Genomic DNA, 21087 nt, shown 5'->3' with positions numbered 1-21087 from the left:
GCGTCCAAGGGACTCACAATCCACTGTTCACTCAAAGTAGGACTAACATTGGATACAACTGACAGCAGCAGCTTCTGATTCGTCCGGCTGCAGAAAATAAGCAAATACGTTCTCCACCCCCGCCTACTCGACTCTCCCCACTAATGATCTGCGTCGATCCTCCTCGGCGAATTCTTCTTCCAAACACTTGTCCCATCCTCCCTTAAGTCCCTCGCCCAGTGATTGGATCATTTGTTTTTCCGCCCCGAAACAGAACCTCTCCCCGGCTGCGATTGGTCTGGCCGAGCGTTCGGAGCCCGCCCCCCGCTTCCGCTTCTCCGTCTCTTAGCCAAAGGCGTCTCCCGGCCGTACGCAACCTCGCCCCGAGCCCCTCGGGCCAGGCGTGCCCGTGCAGCGCGCTGCGCCGTCCCCGCCCCGCGGTCGCGTCTCCGCCAGTGGTTGGCCAGCGTTTCCGGCAGCGTTTCCGGTGCCATATAGCAGTGCGGGCACGGGCGGTGGTTGGATTCGAGGCTGCGGCGCTGTGAACCGGCGGGATGAAGCGCGGCCCCGAGAAGCTGGGTGGGCAGCCCCGTGCCAACGGCTGCAGCCTCACCGGACACGGCTGCGGTCTGAAAAACGGCTACGTGCGAGGCTTCTCCGGGGCCGAGCCCCACAGCCAGGTGAGGAGGTCGTCGAAGCGTCTGTGTCGGCGCTGCTCCCCGAAGCCGTGCCGTCTCCGAGCGGCCTGGTCGGTCCCAGTTGCCGGTACCAGCCTCAAGGCGGGGCTCTGGGGTTGGGCCGCTGTCATCCACGTGGTGGCACTGCTGAAGGGAGGAGGACGGCCTTCAGCGACCAAGGTTTCCTCTGGTGCTTCTTTTTTTGCCGGTTTGCTTTACTTGCCTTCTTGGTGTGGATACTTGGATTCGGAGTGAGCACAGGGTCTCGCCCCTCCTCGTTCCTGCCGCCGGAGGGAGAGTAAAAACGCCTGTTCCTTCCTCTTGCTTTCCTCGTTTTCTTAAAGGCAGAAAGGCCTGGCGGGCGGCTTTCCTGCCTTCTATTTCTGTGGCTGAAAAACCCGGAATGGGATATCCCGCGATGTATGCAGATATCGCTAGGAGCACACGCCCTAAAGAACTCTCCTGGTCTAGCCCTGCCCTTTTGCGAGCCTTGTCATTTTGCACCACTCGACAAGGAAGCTGTGTTGGGAGAGTCCAGCCTCGGCCCGCAAACCTGCCTTGCAGTTTGAATAAACCGGCTGTTTATTCTCTGTGGGGCTCAAGGCCCAGAAAAGGAATCGTAATTTCTCCCACTCTCTCTCTCACCATATTGTTTATTCAGTTTATAGACCGCTTAATTCATGTCTGTGTTAGGAAAAGACACCTAGCAGCAGTTTACAAAGTAACAGTTTAAACTGGAGAATGTCCAGAAGGACACATTTCAACATATCTTGGCTAAAAAGAGGGAGTTCCCCACCCCATGGTTCAAACCATTCTCAAGTGAACATTCCTAATTGCCAAACTAATAGTTTTTTAAAAGGGCAGTACAGTTTGTTAAGGAAGACCTGGAGGGAAAGATAAATCTTTAACAGGTGCCTAAAAACACTACAATTGGTGCCTTGTGCATACCAAGCAGGATGGCATTTCACAAGGTAGGTGCCATTGCAGAGAAGATCCATCCCTAGATTGCTGCTGGATGGCAATCTGCACATTACAGCATATTTTTATATTGTTAAATTGAAAAGGGGCATAAGGGACAAGTCCACTTACCCGCACATCAAAATGGCCTTATTTTCTGAGCTGCATATTTAGATTAAGAAAACCTGGGGAAAGATAGAGGATTGCTGTTGTCCTCAACTATAGGGGTGTAGGATAGTGATAAGATACTGTGGGCTTGATAAACTACAGAGTCAGGTGGCAATCTTCCACTATGGCTAGACATTATTGTCAGATACCACCTAATAAACTCGGCTTCACAGTATGTCTTGACCCTCATATTCTTTCCATAGTTTAGATGGGATGTTGTCTCAGGATGCGACCTTTGACCTGGCATGTGTATGTGTGGTTTTGCATAAGCTAAAAAGTGACACTTTCCATTTCCAGAGTAGATTACAATTTTACACTGTTTAGAACAAGGGGTGGGGGCAATCCCAGTTTACTGGGAGCAGAAGTCATTTCTGGAAATGTTGCCTTATCTATAAATGTTGTTTAGTAGATTTACTGCTTTGTTTAGTTGTAAAGTTGTGCCTGACCCATCACGACCCCATGGACAACATTTACTGCTTATAATATCTTAAAATGTGCTGGCCATTATTGTAACTGTTTTGATTGGGGTTTTGTATATCTTGGTGCTTATAAGCTGCCCCCCCGCAACATAGTCTAAACCTATGCATATATAATTAGAAGTACATCCTTGAGTTTAATGTTCTTCAGTCCTTTATATGTTTTCTAGCAGTTTGTTTTGTTTGAGTAAACACAGTCCTTAACAGCATATTTTAAAAGAGCCTTGTGTTCACCATGGTGGTTCTTTTCTCCTGCCTACAGCAGTAAATTATCTGGCAGTGTTTACTGGGTGGAGGTTTGCATGCCAGGAGTTATTCTAGGAGTTTTCAGATGCATGTGTGGTAGGCTTTCCTGGAGGCCCTTACTCAGTAGAAAGTAGAACTCCAAATTGCTCTCCCTTTTAGGAGATTGAGATGCTTTCAATCTCAGCAGGTGCTGCTTAAATGTACAAGGAGCAATACTGGCTTCAAGGCTTCATTAGAGATCTTTTTTTCTAGTAGGCTGCATGTAAAGGATACACGTGCTTAGAAATACTTGATCCTTCAGTCATAACCTCATAGTTCTATCTTCAGTTAACTGGGATGGGGTCTGTTGACTATTGATCCTACAGCAACTCAGTGCTTTGAATACATATTTGGTTAGAGATCATTCAGGCTAGCATTTTCTGGGAGTAAGCATCTTCAAACACAGGGAAATTAATTCTGAGTAAATATATGTTTGAGGGGGTGCTGAAAAGTTCTAGGCCCAACCAAGAAGGGAATGACCTAGAGTCATGAAACTTACATGCTATTCCATGTATTCACTCTGAAGTTCAACACACTTGGCACATCATTGAAAAAAAAAAGATGTCTGGTTACTGAAATACTGCTCTGCTGCTGCTATCACCTCCAAATCATATGGAAGTTTCCTCCCTTTCAAGCTCTTTTTAAGGTTTGGAAACAGGAAATAGTCAGGTGGTGCATGATCTGGTGAGTAGGGTGGATGGTCTATGTACTAAACCCCCAAATTCTTCAGATCATGCATCATCTTGCCAGCCTTGCGAGCAGGTGCATTGTCCTGCAAAAAGAACACCACCTTTCCATAGCATCTTTCAATGCATCCCTCAGTCAGCAAGGCAAGATAAGAGTAGTATCCTGCATTAACTGTTTGACCCTTCTGAAGATAGGCATCAAATTACCTTTCTCATACCAAGAGATCATGGTCATGACCTTTACTGCTGACTTTTCGGTCCTGAATTTCTTCGGTTGTGGAGAACCTGAGCGCCACTGCAAGGACTGTTGTTTGGTTTCCCAATCATAGTGGTATAACCATGTTTCATCAAGAGTGATGAGTTGTTCCAAAAAATATCACTAGATCACTCAAAATGCTTTAAAATCAACTTGGAGATGTCCATTTGATTTAGTTTCTCATTGGCATTCAAACATTTCAGTACCCACTTGACTGACAGCTTCACTATACCCAACTGCTCATGAATTATAAACTCAACACATTCTCTGGATATCTCTAGTGTCTCAGCAATTGTTTCAGTCAAAATCTGTCAAAATCTGGTAATGAACATGATCAACAATTTCAGGAGTTGACACTGTCGAAGGCCTCCTAGATCTTGCTGCATCTTTGGTCTCAAAATCTTCACACCGAAGGTTGGCACACCACTTCTTCACAGTTGAGTTTCATACTTGTCTCTCAAAATTTGTATCATATACTCATGGATTGCCTTTGGAATTTTCTTCTTCAGGAACTTCATGACGGCTCAGAGTTCAACATTTGAAAATTCCACACTTTTCATTGGCATGGTTCTGTCAATGATCTGAAAAAAATAAATCAGTGCTATGATTCTGCAAATTGGCACTTTACAATATAAAATAACACTCCTTCCAGCTACAGTGACAAAGTAACACTCAGGTTTTGGAAAGTGGGTTGGGCTGAAAGCTTTTCAGCACTCCCTCATAATATTGTTTGACAGTGCTGTTTTCTGAGCATGCAAGTTTCAGGTATCTCTTTTGCATTTATTACTACCAATTTTTCATGTGCAAAACACTTCTATTGTGTATGGCCTCTGCTTTACTCTTGGATGCAGTAGTTTTAATTTGGATGAAAGGATGTTGAAAGAATAAGCATCCATGTAGACATCAAATAAGCAAAGCAACTGTTTGTATAGAGATACTTGGGGGTGTTTACATGTCGTACTAATTCACCCGAGCAATAAGCTACGGTGAGTTGGTTGTTGGCCAAACAATGCACAATGTGCTTAACCGAGGATTGGGCACAATGTAGGTTGTTTACCCTCTCAGTTCCTCTGTGTCCTTCTTGGTTCTGTCAAGGATATTCCAGGGGACTTCATGGCAGGACCAGCTTGGCTGCTTCCCACCCCTATGGTCATGAGCCCATTTTTTGATTGTGAATTGCTGCAAGAAGGTGATGTCCTCTATCCCAACACCCTGAATAATCCCAGCCTTCAAATGACCCAAGTACTAAATTCTACTTGTACCTTAGCATTTATTGTTCATATGAAATCAGCAGCGGGCATCTTGTGGCCCTGCAGATATTTTGGCCTACAGCTTTCATCATGTTAATGTATTGGCTATGCTGCTTGGGACTGATGAGAATTGCAGGACAAAGCATCTGGAGGGATAGTCCCAAATCTGTGCTTTTTGGTCCTTACTCAAAAAAAAAAACAAAAACAAAAGGTTCTGTGATTGACTAACTGGGGCACATATATTCCCCTACATCTGCAAGTTTATCATCAATGCTAGGCAACTCAGGCTAAAGACATTAGTATTCAGTGCAGTGACCTATAGTTTCTCAAACATGAGCTAGTCAAATATTAACTTTACAAGGCCTCCTACTCAAAACCTGCTGGGTAAAAGACAGCAAAAGTCTTACTTAGAGCATGTTCAAATTAGTCATTATTAACTTCAGTGCAATTTATTTACATGGGTATGTTCTACTTTAGCTTTTACTATTTGATCTGAGATTCTTTGCAAATAAAAGGCTTTGTTTTATTTGAAAAATGTGGTTAGAGAATAGACCAAAAAGTTATAATGATGCCCCCAAATCTACTTTCAGCCCAAACTTGCACATAAAAGACAAGCTGTTACAGAAGAGGCTGAAATGGCTGTTTGACCAATAAATCAGATCCATGACAAGAGACCCAAAAAATGGTAAATCTATCCTGGACAGGAGTAGAAAGCAAGTAGCTTAGCAATCTGCAGCATATATTGTATTTTTTATGAGTTGTCAATACTGTATGTTTTGATGTGTGAAAATTGTTAGCCATTTTTATTGTTTTCTTTGAAACGGTGGAATGTAAGTGTGTGGGCGATACACACAGTCTGCCTATAGCTTGTGTTTGAACTGAAATTGATACTCACTACATTGTTTTCAAAATGAGCTTGTTTGCAATATTTCAAATTGAATTCAGGAAGGGATGCCTTACAAAGAATTTTTAAAATTCCTGAGTTCATGACTAAATGTTTCTTTGGGAAACTACTGTAAACTATGAAAGGGGGGAAAACACTGAGGGATATTAAACTACATTGACAAAGCTGAGTGAACTGTGGATTAAGCATTAATGCTGAGCTTTAACTTTGGTTATATGTTGATTTATTAAAATTGTTCAAGTCATATTTAGAGTGCTGCCTCAAAGAATATAAATATAACAGAGTACATCTTAATAACATAACAATATACTCTCATGCAAAATATGGTAAATCCAGATTTATTTATTTGAATTATACCCCTCCTTTATAAAAAGAAAAATGGCACTCCCAGTGGTTTCATACCAAATTCCATGGTTTTAGAGCAAATCAGTTACACACAACTCTGGCTCCCACTTAACATATAGTTCTAGTGGAGGTACCTTCTTGTACTGCAGGTGTCATGGTTCAGTATGGTACATAAAGATCAGTTGGTTGCCTACACATTTTTTAGATGAATAATAATACTCCATATATGGATCATCCAAATGTGTTCACCTGTGATGGCTCTGTGCTCAGAAGTTTTCTGTCACCATGCAGAGGACTCTTGAGTTGAATAAGGCATTGATAACATCGCTCTAGGGAGAGCTCTTGGCAACCCCCACATGGCTTGCATGTCCAAGATGTTCTCTCTCATCTCAGCCTTCAAGGGTGGGTCTCTTAAAATTTCTCATTTGCCTTAGCCACGTAGGAGCATTGGTTTTAAGCATGCTTAAAACTGAGCATGTTTAAGATTTACATTTAGGATGCAGCTGAGATACCTTTTTCTATCAAATGTATTTTGGGCTACTAGAGAGTATTCTTGCCTTGGCTGATGTAATTTGTGTAGACCAGAGCCTGTGTGAACGGTCAAGTGACCAGCAGCTTTCCTAACCCAGCCAGAATGCCTGCCATTCTTTCAGGCTCTTGAGTTAGATTTATGCATGCTTACTATTTAATTATGTGACCATGAAGAGGATAACACTACCATCGCACCCAGTCTTCAGATCTTCTGTTTCCAGAGCTTGAAAGCTCTTATGCCGTTTGACCACGGTCTGTCAGGCAGCCTGGCTAGTGTGCAGTAGCAGTAGCAGTAGCACTGTATTGTGTGCTTCAGTTTAGAGGCTCTTGGTATGGTTGACAAAACAAAAGCCATTAAAACACTAAAATGGCACAGTAAAATAGAAGAGCAGCAAAATAAAGTAGTACTAGAAATAGTAACTTGAGGTAACATCACTCATTTTAAACCCATGGCACTAGAATGGTTTTCAGTCTGGGAGTGAACATTCTAGAAAGACATTACTCCCCATGGAGGCACCTCATCTTGAGTTACCATCTGCTTCACCTTTAAAGGCAGAGAAGATCTAAAGAAAGACCTGACATCAGGGCAAATTCATGTGGGAGAAAGCAGTCCTTTTGGTCCCATGGTGTTTAGGGCTTTAAAAGTCAGGACAAACACTGCATTAGCACTATCTAGGCTAGCAGTGGTCCACCAGTGATGTCTAGCAATGTCTTGAGTATTGCATAGCAGGTCAATGACCAGACTTGTGATACAGTGAAAAGTATTCCTTTTGCTGTATCCTTTTAACAGGCTACTTATTAACTACTGCTCATGCAAGCAAGAATGTATTTTGCTTGTATTGAAAATTAGAAAGTCTGTGGAGATTAAGTAATACTGTTAGTAGTGTGCCTTGTGGCTGCTGAAGAACTTGATATGAAGCTTGTGGGAAATTGACAACTGTTATACACTGTCCAGAAAGCTTCAGCTATGAGGGTGGTACAGAAATTAAGTCATATCACATTGCTTTTATCTCTAATATTTTTCTTCTAGATTCATCACATTGCCCACAATGGAGGCTTATATACAAGACCTTTCAATGAAGCTTTTGAGGAAACACCAATGTTGGTTGCTGTACTGACTTATGTAGGCTATGGTGTCCTTACTCTTTTTGGATATCTCCGGGACTTTCTGCGTTATTGGAAAATTGAGAAATGTCATAATGCAGCAGAAAGACAAGAACAAAAGGTACTTGCATTTGTTTGTTTGTCTGTTATTCCGTTCCATTCCATTCCATTAATCCCATATCCCTACGGTTCCCTGGGCAGCTTACAAATGCTGAATAGTTGAACCTATTTATTTATTCTTGATTTTATTTGTATGCCTTTCTACCAAAAAAGGCACTCAAGGTGACTTGAGTGCCATTCTGTTTGCAGGAATGGGGATGCAACTCTCATCATTAGTTAAAATTGCTAATTGTCTTTCTTCTGAGCTTATTTTTTTTATTTGACATTGACCTGGTTCATACATACTGTGAGCTGCTTCGGCTCATAATATCAGCTGATTCTAATTGTAAAGAACTTCTAGTGGGCCTGATCAGCGGTTGGAAGAAGGAGTGAACGTAATAGCACTGGTTTGTTTAACTCCTAGTTGACAGCAAAACTGTGGCTTATGAGACATTCTTCTTCCTCCCCTGATAGCATCTGATACTGTTCTAAACCAGACTGCATGGCCATCTGCTGGCAAAACATCACATACTCTTAACATTGGCCAGTAGCTGAGGTGGGATGGGGAAGCAGAACACTGCTCTCTGTGGGCCGCTTTCAGCATGCCTAAAGACAAAGAGCATTCCTGTACATAATTCCCCTCTGTCTGCTGTAGTCATCTAAGAAATCTCTTTTTTTCTTTTCTCCCCCTCCTCTGCCACATAGCTAGAATTAGTTAACATATCAATGGTGATCTATTAATTTCAATTTCATAAGTTCTTTTAATGTAATTGACATGTAGCTCCATGGGTAAGTAAGTTGGGGCAAGGACTTAAAGTTTATACTGCTAATAAGCAATATGTGAAATAGTATGCCTCAGATGTCTAAATGTCCCTCATGCAAGCTAATTTCCTACTTAAGTTCTCATATTTAAAGGCTTTTTATTTAATTTTGAGTACAGTAATTAATTTTTCTCATGTCAGCTCTAGATATAGCTTAACATTTTACTTCTGAGCTAAGATTTTCAGTCCAGTGTCTTGCATATCTGATAAAGATGGAACTTGAAACTGACAACAATGGCATCTGCTCACTTCATTATACCCCAGTAGTTTTAAGACTTTTATGAGATTCTAAATTCCAGGTTCCTCCCACCCCACACATACAAGTGGTAGTTCCCTGCATGTGATATTCAAGCTTGTTGAGAGTCTGAGTGCATCCTTGAAGCTTGATTTGCTTTATTTTCCCAAACACAGGTGTCTTTTTTCCATTTGAGAAACATGTACATTTTTAAATGTGCACATCTAAAATGTACATTTGCTCCAATAGGGCTGGTGAGAAGGAATTAAATTCCCACCATCACCTTAAATCTTTGCTAATGCAAGTAGGCAGGGGTTAGGACATGATGGTTTCTCTCACATAGTATTATTTTCCCTATTTTCATTCATAGTTTGAAAAAAAAAGTTCTATAGAGGGTACAGTTAAAATTACTCAAATCACAGGCATTGGTTTCTTTTCATTTACATCATTAAAAGGTTCTAAGTCTATTTTCTAATTGAAGAGTGTTTTAACCTAATACTACATAAACTGCTGCTTCATTTCTGTGTTGGGTCTAATTTGAACAAGCTGAACTTGAAGTAGATTAGTGCGGTCCACTGATACCAATGAAGTAACAATTTAGACCAAAACAGATGGACTTGGTCATAGGCAGTACAGTTCTAGATTACTGGGTAATGCAGCCCTTGAATGGTCCATTCTGAATGCATCATAAGCATTTCCTTTCATTTAAATTTGTATTGGAATGGTGGGATAAGATACTAGCATTTGTTGCTTCCTGGGATCATAGTAGTAGAATGCATTAGTAAAGGAATGATTGCTGCATATTTATACCAAGTGCTTGTGCAACCTGATTTGTTTTTTTGCTGCTGAAGAATTGGCTTTTCCCTTATGCTTGAAAATGGCATTTGAACCTTTTAACGTTTGTCCAAAGGGAATGGATGGAATGGAAGTGGTTGTTTCAAGACTTTAGAGCTCAAGCCTTGACCCCGTGATAATCTGTGCATCTTTTTTCATTAGAATCAACCTTTTTTTGCCAGTCTGTTTTTGCTTGCTCAAGAACTCTGTCATCAAAATCAACTCTTTTGTAGGTGATTCACTCTCTGTTTAAGTCATAACATATAGTCCATACTTATTGGCATCCTCTTTACAAGTTACTGGAGTTTCCCTTTGGCTTGTACACATTTTTCTTATTGGCACCTGCTTGGTCTGTTGGATCTTCCCTCCTTGGTTGGTCTGAGAGTCAGTGTACAGGTCTGTGTCTACTTTTGGCCTCTCCTGAAGGTTGGAGTCTTCCTTAGGACTCCAGAAACAGGAGGCCCAAGGATTATAAATGGCATCTTAATCTCAGATAATGGAAAGAATGAAATTTGTGCTTGCCCTTGAAGGTGTAGATATCCCATTTTTCCTAGGCACTGATGCTTAAGAATAAGCTAATTATAGTATTATTAGTAAGACTTATAAGCTTTCTTTTTGTGAAATAAATTGCAAAGAACTGGCATCAAGAAACAACAGCAATTCTGAGCCAAGTGTCTGGGAATTACAGTTCTAACAGCAGATATCCCCCCCACCCCTTCCAGTTTACTCTCCTTCTCCTCCTTCTGGACATATCTGCAAAATGCTAGCTCTACTGGTGGTATCACAGTGGAACATTTCTATCAGCTCTTGTTGGGGTATGTGTATGGGCTTCATTTCAGGGCAGCTCCTGGCAAGGATTGCTAGGAGGTGGCATAGCCTGCTGTCTCTGCCTCCAAGGTCTGGTGTTAGTATGCTTTGTGACTCTATCATTGTTCTTGGATGCTAAAAGGCACTTAATAGAGCTATGCATAATAAAGATAGTCCTCTGGGACAGAGATACAGATCACTAGTTGTCAAAATAATCTGCTAGATCCATGGCATTGTAGTTTAGTGGTCCCTGGTCTTTTAGACCCATGAGCACATTTGGGAATTTGAGCAACTGCTGTGGAGATCACAAAATGACTCCCATGGAAGATGTGTCTAGTTACATAATGGCTTCCATGGGAACTGGCTAGTCAAAGGTAGCTAAAGAGGTTTTGGTGGGAAGAGAAACAGAAAAGCTAGAGTCTGGAAAGGAGGGGAAACATTGAGGGAGAAAATAGCAAAGTTAGAAGCTGGGAGCAGGAAATGAAAGCAAAGAGGTAGAGAGGAGAGAAAAAGCAAGGCTAGAAGCTGGTAATTGAGAGACTACAGCTAGGGGTGGGGAAATGACAGAAACAATAAAGAAGCAGGGGGAGAGAGCAAGACAGAGCCAGGAAGGAAATCCTTCTCTGTTTGCCTGCTATGCAGCAAGAACAGGAAGGAGAAACTTGCAGCTTAATATCATTCAAGGTTTTTATTTAAAAATCATTTTGAAGAGTGCTGGGAGTAAATAGCTTCATGGGCACCATTGGAGGGCTCCACAGGCACCATGACACTTTTGCACACTGTGTTGGGGACCCCTGTTGTTGCTGGTGCCCATGCTCTTTGTTTCACCTTGGCATGCCTGGGCAAATTTGTTGCGTATGTTTGCCCTCACATATTGGCATTATTCACTGTTATCAATAGTGGCAGCTAAAGCAACCTGTTTTCTGTGTGAATTGCAGCAAAACCCATAAACTTTGAGCTTTTTATAAAAATGTTTCCTTGACTCTTCCAGTGCAATCCCATAGATATCTACTGGGAAGTAAACTGCATTGACAGTTTCACTTAGAGGTGTACTCACTTTTGCTGCCAGCGGTTTAGACATTAATGGCTGTGTGTGGAGTTATTTTGAGGGGACAGCAAATTTACACTGTTATACAAGCTGTATACTCACTACTTTACATTGTAGCAAAGTGTCATTTCTTCAGGGTTGTCACATGAAAAGATATAATAAAATATTTACAAAATGTGAGGGGTGTACTCCTGTGATATACTGTAGGTAATGTAGGAGTGCATCCTTCATATTTGAACAAACTTTATTATAAGGTTGGAGAAGTTTCTATTCTGATAAGTTAAAATACCAGTGTTTTATGCAACTTGCAAAAGAAAGAAATTAAATGAATTAATGTTTGGGAAAGCTGTTTTGAAGTGTTGGCTGCCTCTAAGAGATTTGTTAATTGACACTTCAATAAATGTCACTATGAGACACATCAAGGAACCTTATTTTAGGGTGCTTAAAGTATTAATTCTTATTTGACCCTGTTGAAAGAGGTCAGTGCGTATTTGTCATGTATTTAAAACTTGTGTAGAAAACCAGTGGAAACGAATTGTAGAGTAGATGAAAGGTGTGTTCAGCTGCTAAGAATTACTGTAATAAGTCAGTATTTTCCATACATATTATGAATGAAAGGAATACTCAATTACCTGCTAGGCTGACTTACTTCCTGGGTAATAGGCTAGTCTCAGAACTTTGTCAGTAGCCTGATTTCTTACAGGCAGAAGTGGTTGCACAGTAAAGAAACATCTAAGTGGTAAATGGTACAGTGTTAGAACTAAATGGTATGCCTGCAGTCCTCCAGTCATCAAGGGCTACTAGGTCTTCCAGGTTATAAAACAGAGTTGCTTAATTGTATATGCATCTGACCACAACTGAGATGCATGCATCATTGAAAGAGGGAGAAGCAGGACAGCAGTTATCAGGTTAGCTTGTTTGTATGTATGAATCTTTATTCAGTTTTAAAAATTGCAGTCACATGAAGGGCGTGCGCTTTTTGCATAGGGGTGGCACAGCTAATTCTGCTGCTGTTTCACATGGAGTGGCTTTTCCTCCCATGGTTTGTGCTCTTATACAGAAATGCATTGCTTTCAGTGTTTGATAGGTGAATATGCTTCAATTTTAAGAGATAAAATAAAAATATAATTAAGGTTTCATTAAAGATTAAGAGAATCAAATTAAAAATGTAAAATCCTCTTTTTAAATAAAAACAGCAACAGAACTTCAGTTATCCTCCCTGGAAGGAGTTGAAGGTAACTGGAATATTGAAGAGTGGCACTGTTTTCACTCACTGCCAGTGCCCTTCAGCTATGTAATTAGTTCCTTTAATAGACCTGTGAAATTAAGATCTGGGTTTCTAAGAGCTACACACCACCTTGGATCACAGAAAAAGAAAGGAGTTGAGTCATGGGCCCTTGAGTATCACAAGCCCAGATACTTTTAGTTTGTGTTACTGGGGATGGAAGTGCACTTGGGAGTCTGGTGCATATCAATATGGCTTCTCCAGTGAGGCTTCTAGATTAAGTGTAGGCATGGTTTGGAACTTTTGGCGACTTTTATAGATAGGAAAATATGCAGTAGCACTGCATAGAAAAATGGTGTTAAATATTCTCTCTCTCTCTCTCTCTCTCTCTCTCTCTCTCTCTCTCTCTCTCTCGTTGAGGTATCATTAGTTTGACTTTACACATTATTTTAATGCCATCTTATATTTTCAGGACTTTGTTCCTCTGTACCAGGATTTTGAGAACTTTTATACAAGGAATCTCTACATGCGCATTAGGGATAGCTGGAACAGACCTCTCTGCAGTGCTCCAGGAGCTAAAATAGACATCCTGGAGCGTGTTAGTCATGACTACAATTGGACATTCACGTGAGTAAAAGATTCTTAAAAGCATCAAGTTTCTAAAAGCATCAGGTGAGATGGGCAGGAATGCAGGCCTGCCATACCCAGAGCCACTGATTCTTGAGTTCCTGCCTAGGCTTGCCCCAAACTAATTTCTGCCATGCATTCTCTGAAGCTTTGTGATCTATGGACACTCCAGTCTTATACTTGTTTATAAAATTTTATGCTGGAAACTCTTTGACTATGGAAGATAAGATATGGTGTATCTTCAAGCCTGGTTTTCTATGTGATGGATTCTAACTAATTCTACGGTTTCCGCCTTAGGTAAAGGCCAATACTGGAGAAGTTAAAAATAAACTTTGCCATACTTTCTTGTTGAGATAAAGTTATTCTGGGAGTGATTGCCTTGGTTAGAACAGGGTAAAATGCTGTAAACAATGCAAATATTAAACTTAAGATGGTAGGGTGTCTATGTACTTGGATTTGAAATTATTTATACGTGCTCTAGTATATCTGTTACCTGTAATTGATTTGTAAATTTTTAATAGGAGTTACAGGAAGTAAACATGAAATTAAAAGCAAGTGCTAGAAATGGTTTTGCGTTAGGACAAAACTACTTTAGCAGAGTTGTTACCTATTGACATTATGCTGGTTCATACATTACAGCAGCAATTCCTGGGTTAAAGAATTTCATGCATGAACCATGCTTGTAATTTCCCCTTCTAATTAACAACTCAGGAATAGTTGTTTGTGGCATGCAAACCTAGAAATTCAAGCAACAACTCATGAGCAACTGTTGCATTAAGTCTGGGTTGTTTAAACCAGAAACAGTTAAGAGTTTCCAAGTTTGCATATCATGAACATTACAGGAATGGGATATTCCCCTATTGTTAATTAAAAGAAGAAATGACAAATTGCTGCCATGATGTGCAAAACAGGTCAGGAGTACAGTTAACACCTTTAGGAACAAAGTAGCTTTTGTCCTTTTGCTTATTGCAGCACTTTACTGGTTTCCTGATGAACTTCCTTTGTGTGCCTGGAGGTTATTCTTCTTGAGGAAATAACAGATATTTTATGTATAAAGTTGTTTGGACAGAGGTAGAAGAGGGAAGGGTTGAAATTACCAAAAGAAATAGCAAGCTGTTTTCAGATGCTTTCAGTAATGTGCTTGAATTCTTAAGAGAGCTTTCAAAGAACATCTGGTAATCCATAATAGGACATATTTTACATATTTTGTTTGAATAAGGCTAATCATGTTGGAAGATGCAGAAAAGCTTTTGTTTGTGATCCTCTGCTATAATGAAAGAAGCCTTGCTGAGTTGACCAAACTTGAAACAGAAAGCACCAATTTTACATACCCTTTTGTTTTGGCTACTTAGCATGTGAAATCTTTAACAACCTTTGGACACAGTCCATCCAATACATTGTAAACGGTGGGGATTTGATATTGTTCTTGATGGCTTCCCCTGTGCACCATGAATCAAGGTGGCTTTGAAGTTCCTGGGAATGTTCAAAGCAGTCTGTGATGTAGCATGGAGCTGAAAGCTCTGCATACAAATACTTCATTCATAAAGGCACTCAACTGTAGCCTTTGAAAGTTGCTGTCATACTTGATATTGCTGAAGTTATTCATATTTTAACATATTTTGGTTTTATAATGTGTGTGTTATGCAGGTACACAGGAAAAGTAATAAAAGATGTAATTAATATGGGGTCGTACAACTACCTTGGATTTGCTGAGAATACTGGAGCTTGCCATGATGCAGTGTCCAAAGTTCTCCTTCAGTATGGAACTGGGGTGTGCAGTACAAGGCAAGAGATGGGTAAGTTAAAACAAGAGATGGTTCTGAAGTATGTACAATTAACCAGACTTCACAAAATATTATACTGCAGTTTTGGCCCTAAAGATGTGCTGATTCTCCACTCAGATTGTGTTTACCCCAACACTTAAGCTACTTATTAATGGAATCTCTTATACAAACAAAGTGATTTTGCATCCATGTTGAATTTACTTCTTAATCTTACTTTCAGGAAATTTGGAAAAACATGAGGAGCTGGAAACATTACTAGCTCGATTCCTTGGTGTGGAGTCTGCTTTGGTATTTGGAATGGGGTTTGCAACCAATTCAATGAACATTCCTGCATTAGTTGGCAAGGTATGGACACTTAAAAAAAAATTCATCTGATCTTTTCTTTACAAGCTCTGATGGTATCCCTTCCTCTGTTCTGTATGTCTTTCCAATGTATCATGTACCTAGGAGCATAATAAGCTGCTTTATACTTAGTTAGATAATTGGTCCATCCAGCTCAATAATAAAATAAATTGTTACCTAAAATGTATAATTGCCTGGATCAGATAAAAACTCTGTTCTTAAAAACATCTGTTTGGAAAGGATCTGATAATCCAGTACATAGTCATGCTTCTATTTTCTTCTTTTGCACTTCATCACATGACTTGTTCCTCTTCCATTATATCTAATAAAACATACTATATTACTTCAAGTGGGTAACCAATGTGTGGTTGCGGAATAAACTGCAAAACATATAGGTAAATATGCTACAGAGAGTGTGTGTAGATAGATGCTATCTCTTTGGATGTTCCAAAGCTGAAATAGCCAGTGCTCATTCTTGTGTCTTTCAAACAACCTTTTTTGTTTTTGTATAAAGAAATGGGGGGGGGGGAATAATTGCATTCATTCTAACATTTATTCTTTAGTGACTTCAGAATGTTTTCTTGTTTGTAAAGTTCATAACAAATGTGCATTGGCTAGCTATAAGACTAGGTTTTTGTTCTTGTTTATTGCCCTTTTTACTTTCCTAGACTACAAACCAAGATAAACAATCTATGTTCCTTTTTGTAATGCTACTTATCCATCATTGCAAAGACCTCCCCATCTTATGAAAGTGAGATATGCTTTATATAAACATGATGTAAAATTAATGTGTGTTGAAAGTCTGTCCTCCAACTTATTTGAATGTTATCTCATTGTAGAACAAATTACACTAAATTAATCTCATACTTTTGTTAAAGATTATTGTCTTAAGTTAGCTTCTTGTTGAGAATTCAAAAATGTACTCTTTCTACTGATCTTTCCATGCAAGCTGGAGAAATAGGGAGACCAAGCAGCACAGTACAGGAAGCAGAGAGCATTCCCCTGTGTCAGTGCATCAAAATGGCTGCAGATATTGTTCTGTGTAGTCTTGCAACAACAGCAATTACTATTAGGCATTGTGGCCAGCCAAGAAAACTAGAGACTGGCATAAAAAGATCCTGGACAGGTCAACGCACTCTTAATTTTTTCACCCCACAAGCAGTTTTCTTGCTACAGGTCAATGGTTGGTTGCAATTTTCTTTATGGAGTTCCTGATTTTTCCTTGTTCAGGGCTGTCTAATACTGAGTGATGAGTTGAATCATGCATCTCTAGTACTAGGAGCAAGACTTTCAGGAGCAACAATTCGTATCTTCAAACATAACAGTGAGTACTTCCAAGCAGGTTGATTCATATACAGTTATGCTCTGTGAAGTTAACTGGTCAGCTTCAGACAGGGCTGAATTAAGCTTTAACTATAGTATTTTATTCTCCAAAAGAAGTAGCCATAAGACATTGCCTTAAACATCAGGATAAGAAGAGCATCAACTGTTTTGCACCTCCTCAGTAAGCCAGCTTAAACAAGCCATACTTAAAAAGATGTGGTGGCATCCAAAATCACAAAACAGTTTTTTGCTGAATAAAATGTAAGAAACTCCACTGACCCTTTTGATATGGATGCCAATGGAGCAATCCATTGTTTGGGCCAGTTTGGTCAATCTAACTCACTGTTCTAATCTTGCACAAGACTGTGTTATGTTTAGTCCCAGGTAATAAATATTTATGACCCTGAATTGTGGATTGATGCATCTGATCAACCTTAATATCTAATAAAGGAGATAACTCTGAAGCTGCAAACGTAGCAGGATCAAACCTAGATTTTAGCAAATGTTTCAACTGCAAATATTACCAGTCAATCATAGATGACAAGTCATATTTAGCATGCAAAGAAGAAAATCGCAAAAAAAGTCACTTACTAGCAAATCTACAGCATAATAAAAAGTGGCATATCTATCCAAGTCCAACATTTTCTTATCAATTTGTAAATATGGTTTTCCTGGTACACTTAAGTGCACATGACTAGTAGTCTTGTTCTATATAGATTTGTCTGTCCTCCTTTAAAGTAACCAATCATCACCACATCTTGTGGGAGTTACTTCTTTCGCTTTAACTATGTGCACTGTGAATCTCTCAACTTCATTGGATAACTTCAGCTTATTGTATAAGTAGAAAACTTCATCTACTTTTTCTACAACATTCATGATTCTATACATCTCTGTGTTCCATCCCCCATTATTAGCCTTTCCCCCGCCCCTAAACTGAAAACTCCAACCTTTTCTCCTAGGTAGTTACACTGATTCCTTGATCACTGTGGTTGCTTTTTTTCTCCATTTTTCCAGCTTTATATTATTGCTTTTCAGGAGCAGCAGTCAGAACTGCACACAGCATTCTAATGTATTTGTAGCATTTTTTATTCTTTTCCTAAAGTTGGATCCACTCTTTGTGCAAGCAGAGGTCTGCTCACACAAGCAGAGTTCTTGCCATCCACTGCACCTCTCCCCTTCCACACTGCATTCTCCAACTTTTCTCCAAAGCTCCCAACCCTCTGGAGCATATTTAGGGGTTGGGTACAAGGTGCATCAGATGAGGGAAAAATCTGTTCTGCCAATGATTCTCTCCTCCTGCTGAAACAGCATTGGTTGCAACTCTCAATCACCCCCAATGTAGAATTCACCTTGGTAAAGCTATTACATTCAGGGTCAATGTTTTCATTGAACTGTACACCATGATAACAAGAAGTCTTTCCTGGCTACCCACTGCCCACTCAGATTCCATTCACTTATATGCAAAGTTAAGATTTTTTCCTCACTTTATACTTACTTACTTTGAACTATACATGCCCATTTAATGTGTGTTCACCAATTCTAGAGAAAGTCCTTTAGAGTTGTTTCCCATCTTTTTTAAAGCATCCTGAATGATTTGGTATAATAAGCAAATTTGGCCAGCTGACTCCTCACCCTTAGTTTTTGGTCATGTGTAAACAAGTTAGAACACACCAGAACAAATACACATCTTTGCCTACTTGTGCCTGGTCACCATCTGGATAATTGGAACATTTTCACTCTTCTAGTCATGATTCAGCCCAAATAAGATATTGCCCTGCTCCTGTTGACTTTCCTCTGTTGGTTAAATTAAAAAAAGTGCCATGCAACTCTTTATTGTATCATCCTTTTCTGCATCTTACCACATTTGCCTAAATCCAGTCTTCAGTTGTTCTGGAATTGTCAAATGTCTGTCCAAATCTGAAAATATATAAATTACAAATGTCAAAATAGGATTTTGCTAATGGTGGTCATAGTCTCTTTGTATTCACTGTTAGAGTATCCAAATGAGAACATATGGCCTTCTGAGTTACTGTTCAATTTAAATATAGGCTATAGTAATTTGTTGCAGCTGTTATTTTTAGTAGCTTTCCAAAATAATAAGTTACCTGAAATCATGTCTTCTTTGTGCATAGATATGCAGAGCTTGGAGAAGCTGCTCAAAGATGCCATTGTGTATGGGCAACCTCGCACACACAGACCCTGGAAAAAAATTCTCATCATTGTTGAAGGCATATACAGGTACAAGTCTAGTCCTCACAGTGCCATATTCAACTGTCACTGGGATCTATGCTGAGGCATAATGCAAAAAGACATAAGACTCTTGGTACTTGACCCTGACCATTCTCATTATTTTAATCACATTTAGCAATAAAGTGCTCCAAGTACATGTGTGCACACATATTCTTTTGTTAACCATAAGCTAATTCAGCATCAGCACGATGGTTCATATGGCCATACCCTAATAAAGGATTCTTTGCTTTTGATAACCACTTTTAGTGTTCCCCTCTGGTCTTGGAAAGCTAACACCCACTCAGTGTATTGCTAGAGGCATGAATTTAAAAAGTAACAATGCTGCTGAGCTTAAATTAATAAACAGTATTGACTTTGGCTAATATAGCTGCTATACTGGTGTTCCAAATAACTCCTTCAAAAGGATGAGATAGCACACCCAGTTTGTGCTAGGGTGCTAGGAAAAGCTGTGCCTGTGTGCCCTTACTGTTTCTCAGTTTAGAGGTTGGATAGGAGGCTGCAAGCAGGCACACTGTTTCCAAACACCCTAGTACAAATACTGGATGAGGCTCTGGTGTAAGGACCTCTTATTTAGCCTTTTCTGAAAACATTGGAAAATTGGGTATGCTATCTCACCTTTTGAAGGGGTTATGTGGAGCACCAATATAGCAGCTATTAGCCAAAGTTAATGCTATTGCTACTTTAAGCTCTGCAGCATAAATGTTTCAATAAAACACAATGAAGAGCCTTCTTTTTGTGGGGACACATTTTGGGAAGCCTGGGTGCAATGAAGAAACAATTCAGTATCTCTTTATTAGACTTAGAGCTATGCCCAGAAAAACTGCCTCCATAGCGGGCCTCTAAAATGTTGTCAAACATTTCCTTAACTCAAGAAATTTTGTTGGATTTTAAATTTTAATCAGTGGTCCTGGATTATACATCAGTAAAATCCCTTGCTGTGATTACTAAAGGAGCTGATACCTATATGAATGTAAACACTTTGGACGCATGCTTGTACCAAAGTACTTGCTACTCTTTCTTGTTTACATAATGTGTGAGATGAACACAATTCACAGGGCTGTAAAATAAATTCCGTATGTTGGGGGACAGATAGCTATCTCTCTGTTCCTGTTCACTGAAGTATGTCCACTTCTTTTCTTTTCCCTACCCCAGTTGAGCCATATTTCCATGTGTGTATTTATCAGACTCTCTGCCACTTGTCATGTAGGGGCAGTAAGACAAGTCCTGTATGAGTGTGGCTACAGTCATGATTGTGTAATTGCTTGGAAAAATAAGTGGCCCTTTTAAAGGGAATTTTGGACACTGTTGAAAGATTTCCAAATGTGCAACTTGATCTCTCTGATCTACAACAGCATGGAGGGATCCATAGTCCGACTACCTGAAGTAATTGCTCTTAAGAAGAAGTACAAATCTTACCTCTATGTGGATGAAGCTCATAGTATAGGAGCGCTGGGTCCCAATGGCCGAGGTGTAGTGGAGTATTTTGGACTTAACCCAGAGGATGTGGATATTATGATGGGGACATTCACCAAGAGCTTTGGAGCTACTGGAGGTTACATTGGAGGCAAGAAGGTAAAAATAAATGTTGGAAAGACTTTTTTCTAAGAAAAGAATGCAGTTACCTATGAAAATAGTAAACTCTGTTCTACAAACTTGGTGATCTTGGCCAATACACACACAATCCTCATTCTTAGATATTTTGTGCCAGGCACAAAATATATATAACTTCCCACCATTGTGCTGTCTCTTTTTAACAGTCTCCCTGTTAAAAATACACAGTTGAAACAAATGCTCATTTATTACTAAAGTTACCAAATGTCCACAGCCAATAAATGAACATAACAGCAGCCCATAGCAAGTATCTTGCTCAATCACTGAATTAAGACACAGACTAAATACTATTAGCCCTCTTCCCTAACATTCACTTGTCCATTGTTTATTCTCTTTCCTCGTTCAGTATCATAACTGGCTGTAATAGCTTACCCACCTACTTTTCATACTCAGTTGCACTCCTCATTCTCCCATATACTCTCATTTTGTTCATTTCTTTTATGTAGCTCTCCGTGGTGCAGCA

The 21087-nt window shown here is 39.8% G+C and overlaps 1 protein-coding gene across 3 annotated transcripts in view; it reads left to right on the top strand.

Annotated features, from left to right (window-relative positions):
• The first annotated feature begins 409 nt into the window (after nt 1–409).
• SPTLC2 (serine palmitoyltransferase long chain base subunit 2) overlaps nt 410–21087 on the top strand; it is a 71009-nt gene continuing 50331 nt past the window's right edge. Inside the window, exons 1-8 of one of the 3 annotated variants that reach the window (XM_044436049.1) lie at nt 410–659; nt 7545–7739; nt 13160–13314; nt 14962–15110; nt 15319–15443; nt 16671–16764; nt 18896–19001; nt 20366–20585. In XM_044436049.1, the coding sequence (XP_044291984.1) occupies nt 534–659; nt 7545–7739; nt 13160–13314; nt 14962–15110; nt 15319–15443; nt 16671–16764; nt 18896–19001; nt 20366–20585 (1170 nt within the window). In that variant the 5' untranslated portion in view covers nt 410–533. The remainder of the gene's footprint in view (nt 660–7544; nt 7740–13159; nt 13315–14961; nt 15111–15318; nt 15444–16670; nt 16765–18895; nt 19002–20365; nt 20586–21087) is intronic. The other 2 variants (XM_044436050.1, XM_044436048.1) reach the window with 2 other exon arrangements.

Source organism: Varanus komodoensis, unplaced genomic scaffold, assembly GCF_004798865.1.
Source record: "Varanus komodoensis strain SLA01 unplaced genomic scaffold, ASM479886v1 scaffold3, whole genome shotgun sequence".
NCBI lineage: Eukaryota > Metazoa > Chordata > Lepidosauria > Squamata > Varanidae > Varanus > Varanus komodoensis.
This window is presented reverse-complemented; position numbering and strand designations above follow the sequence as displayed.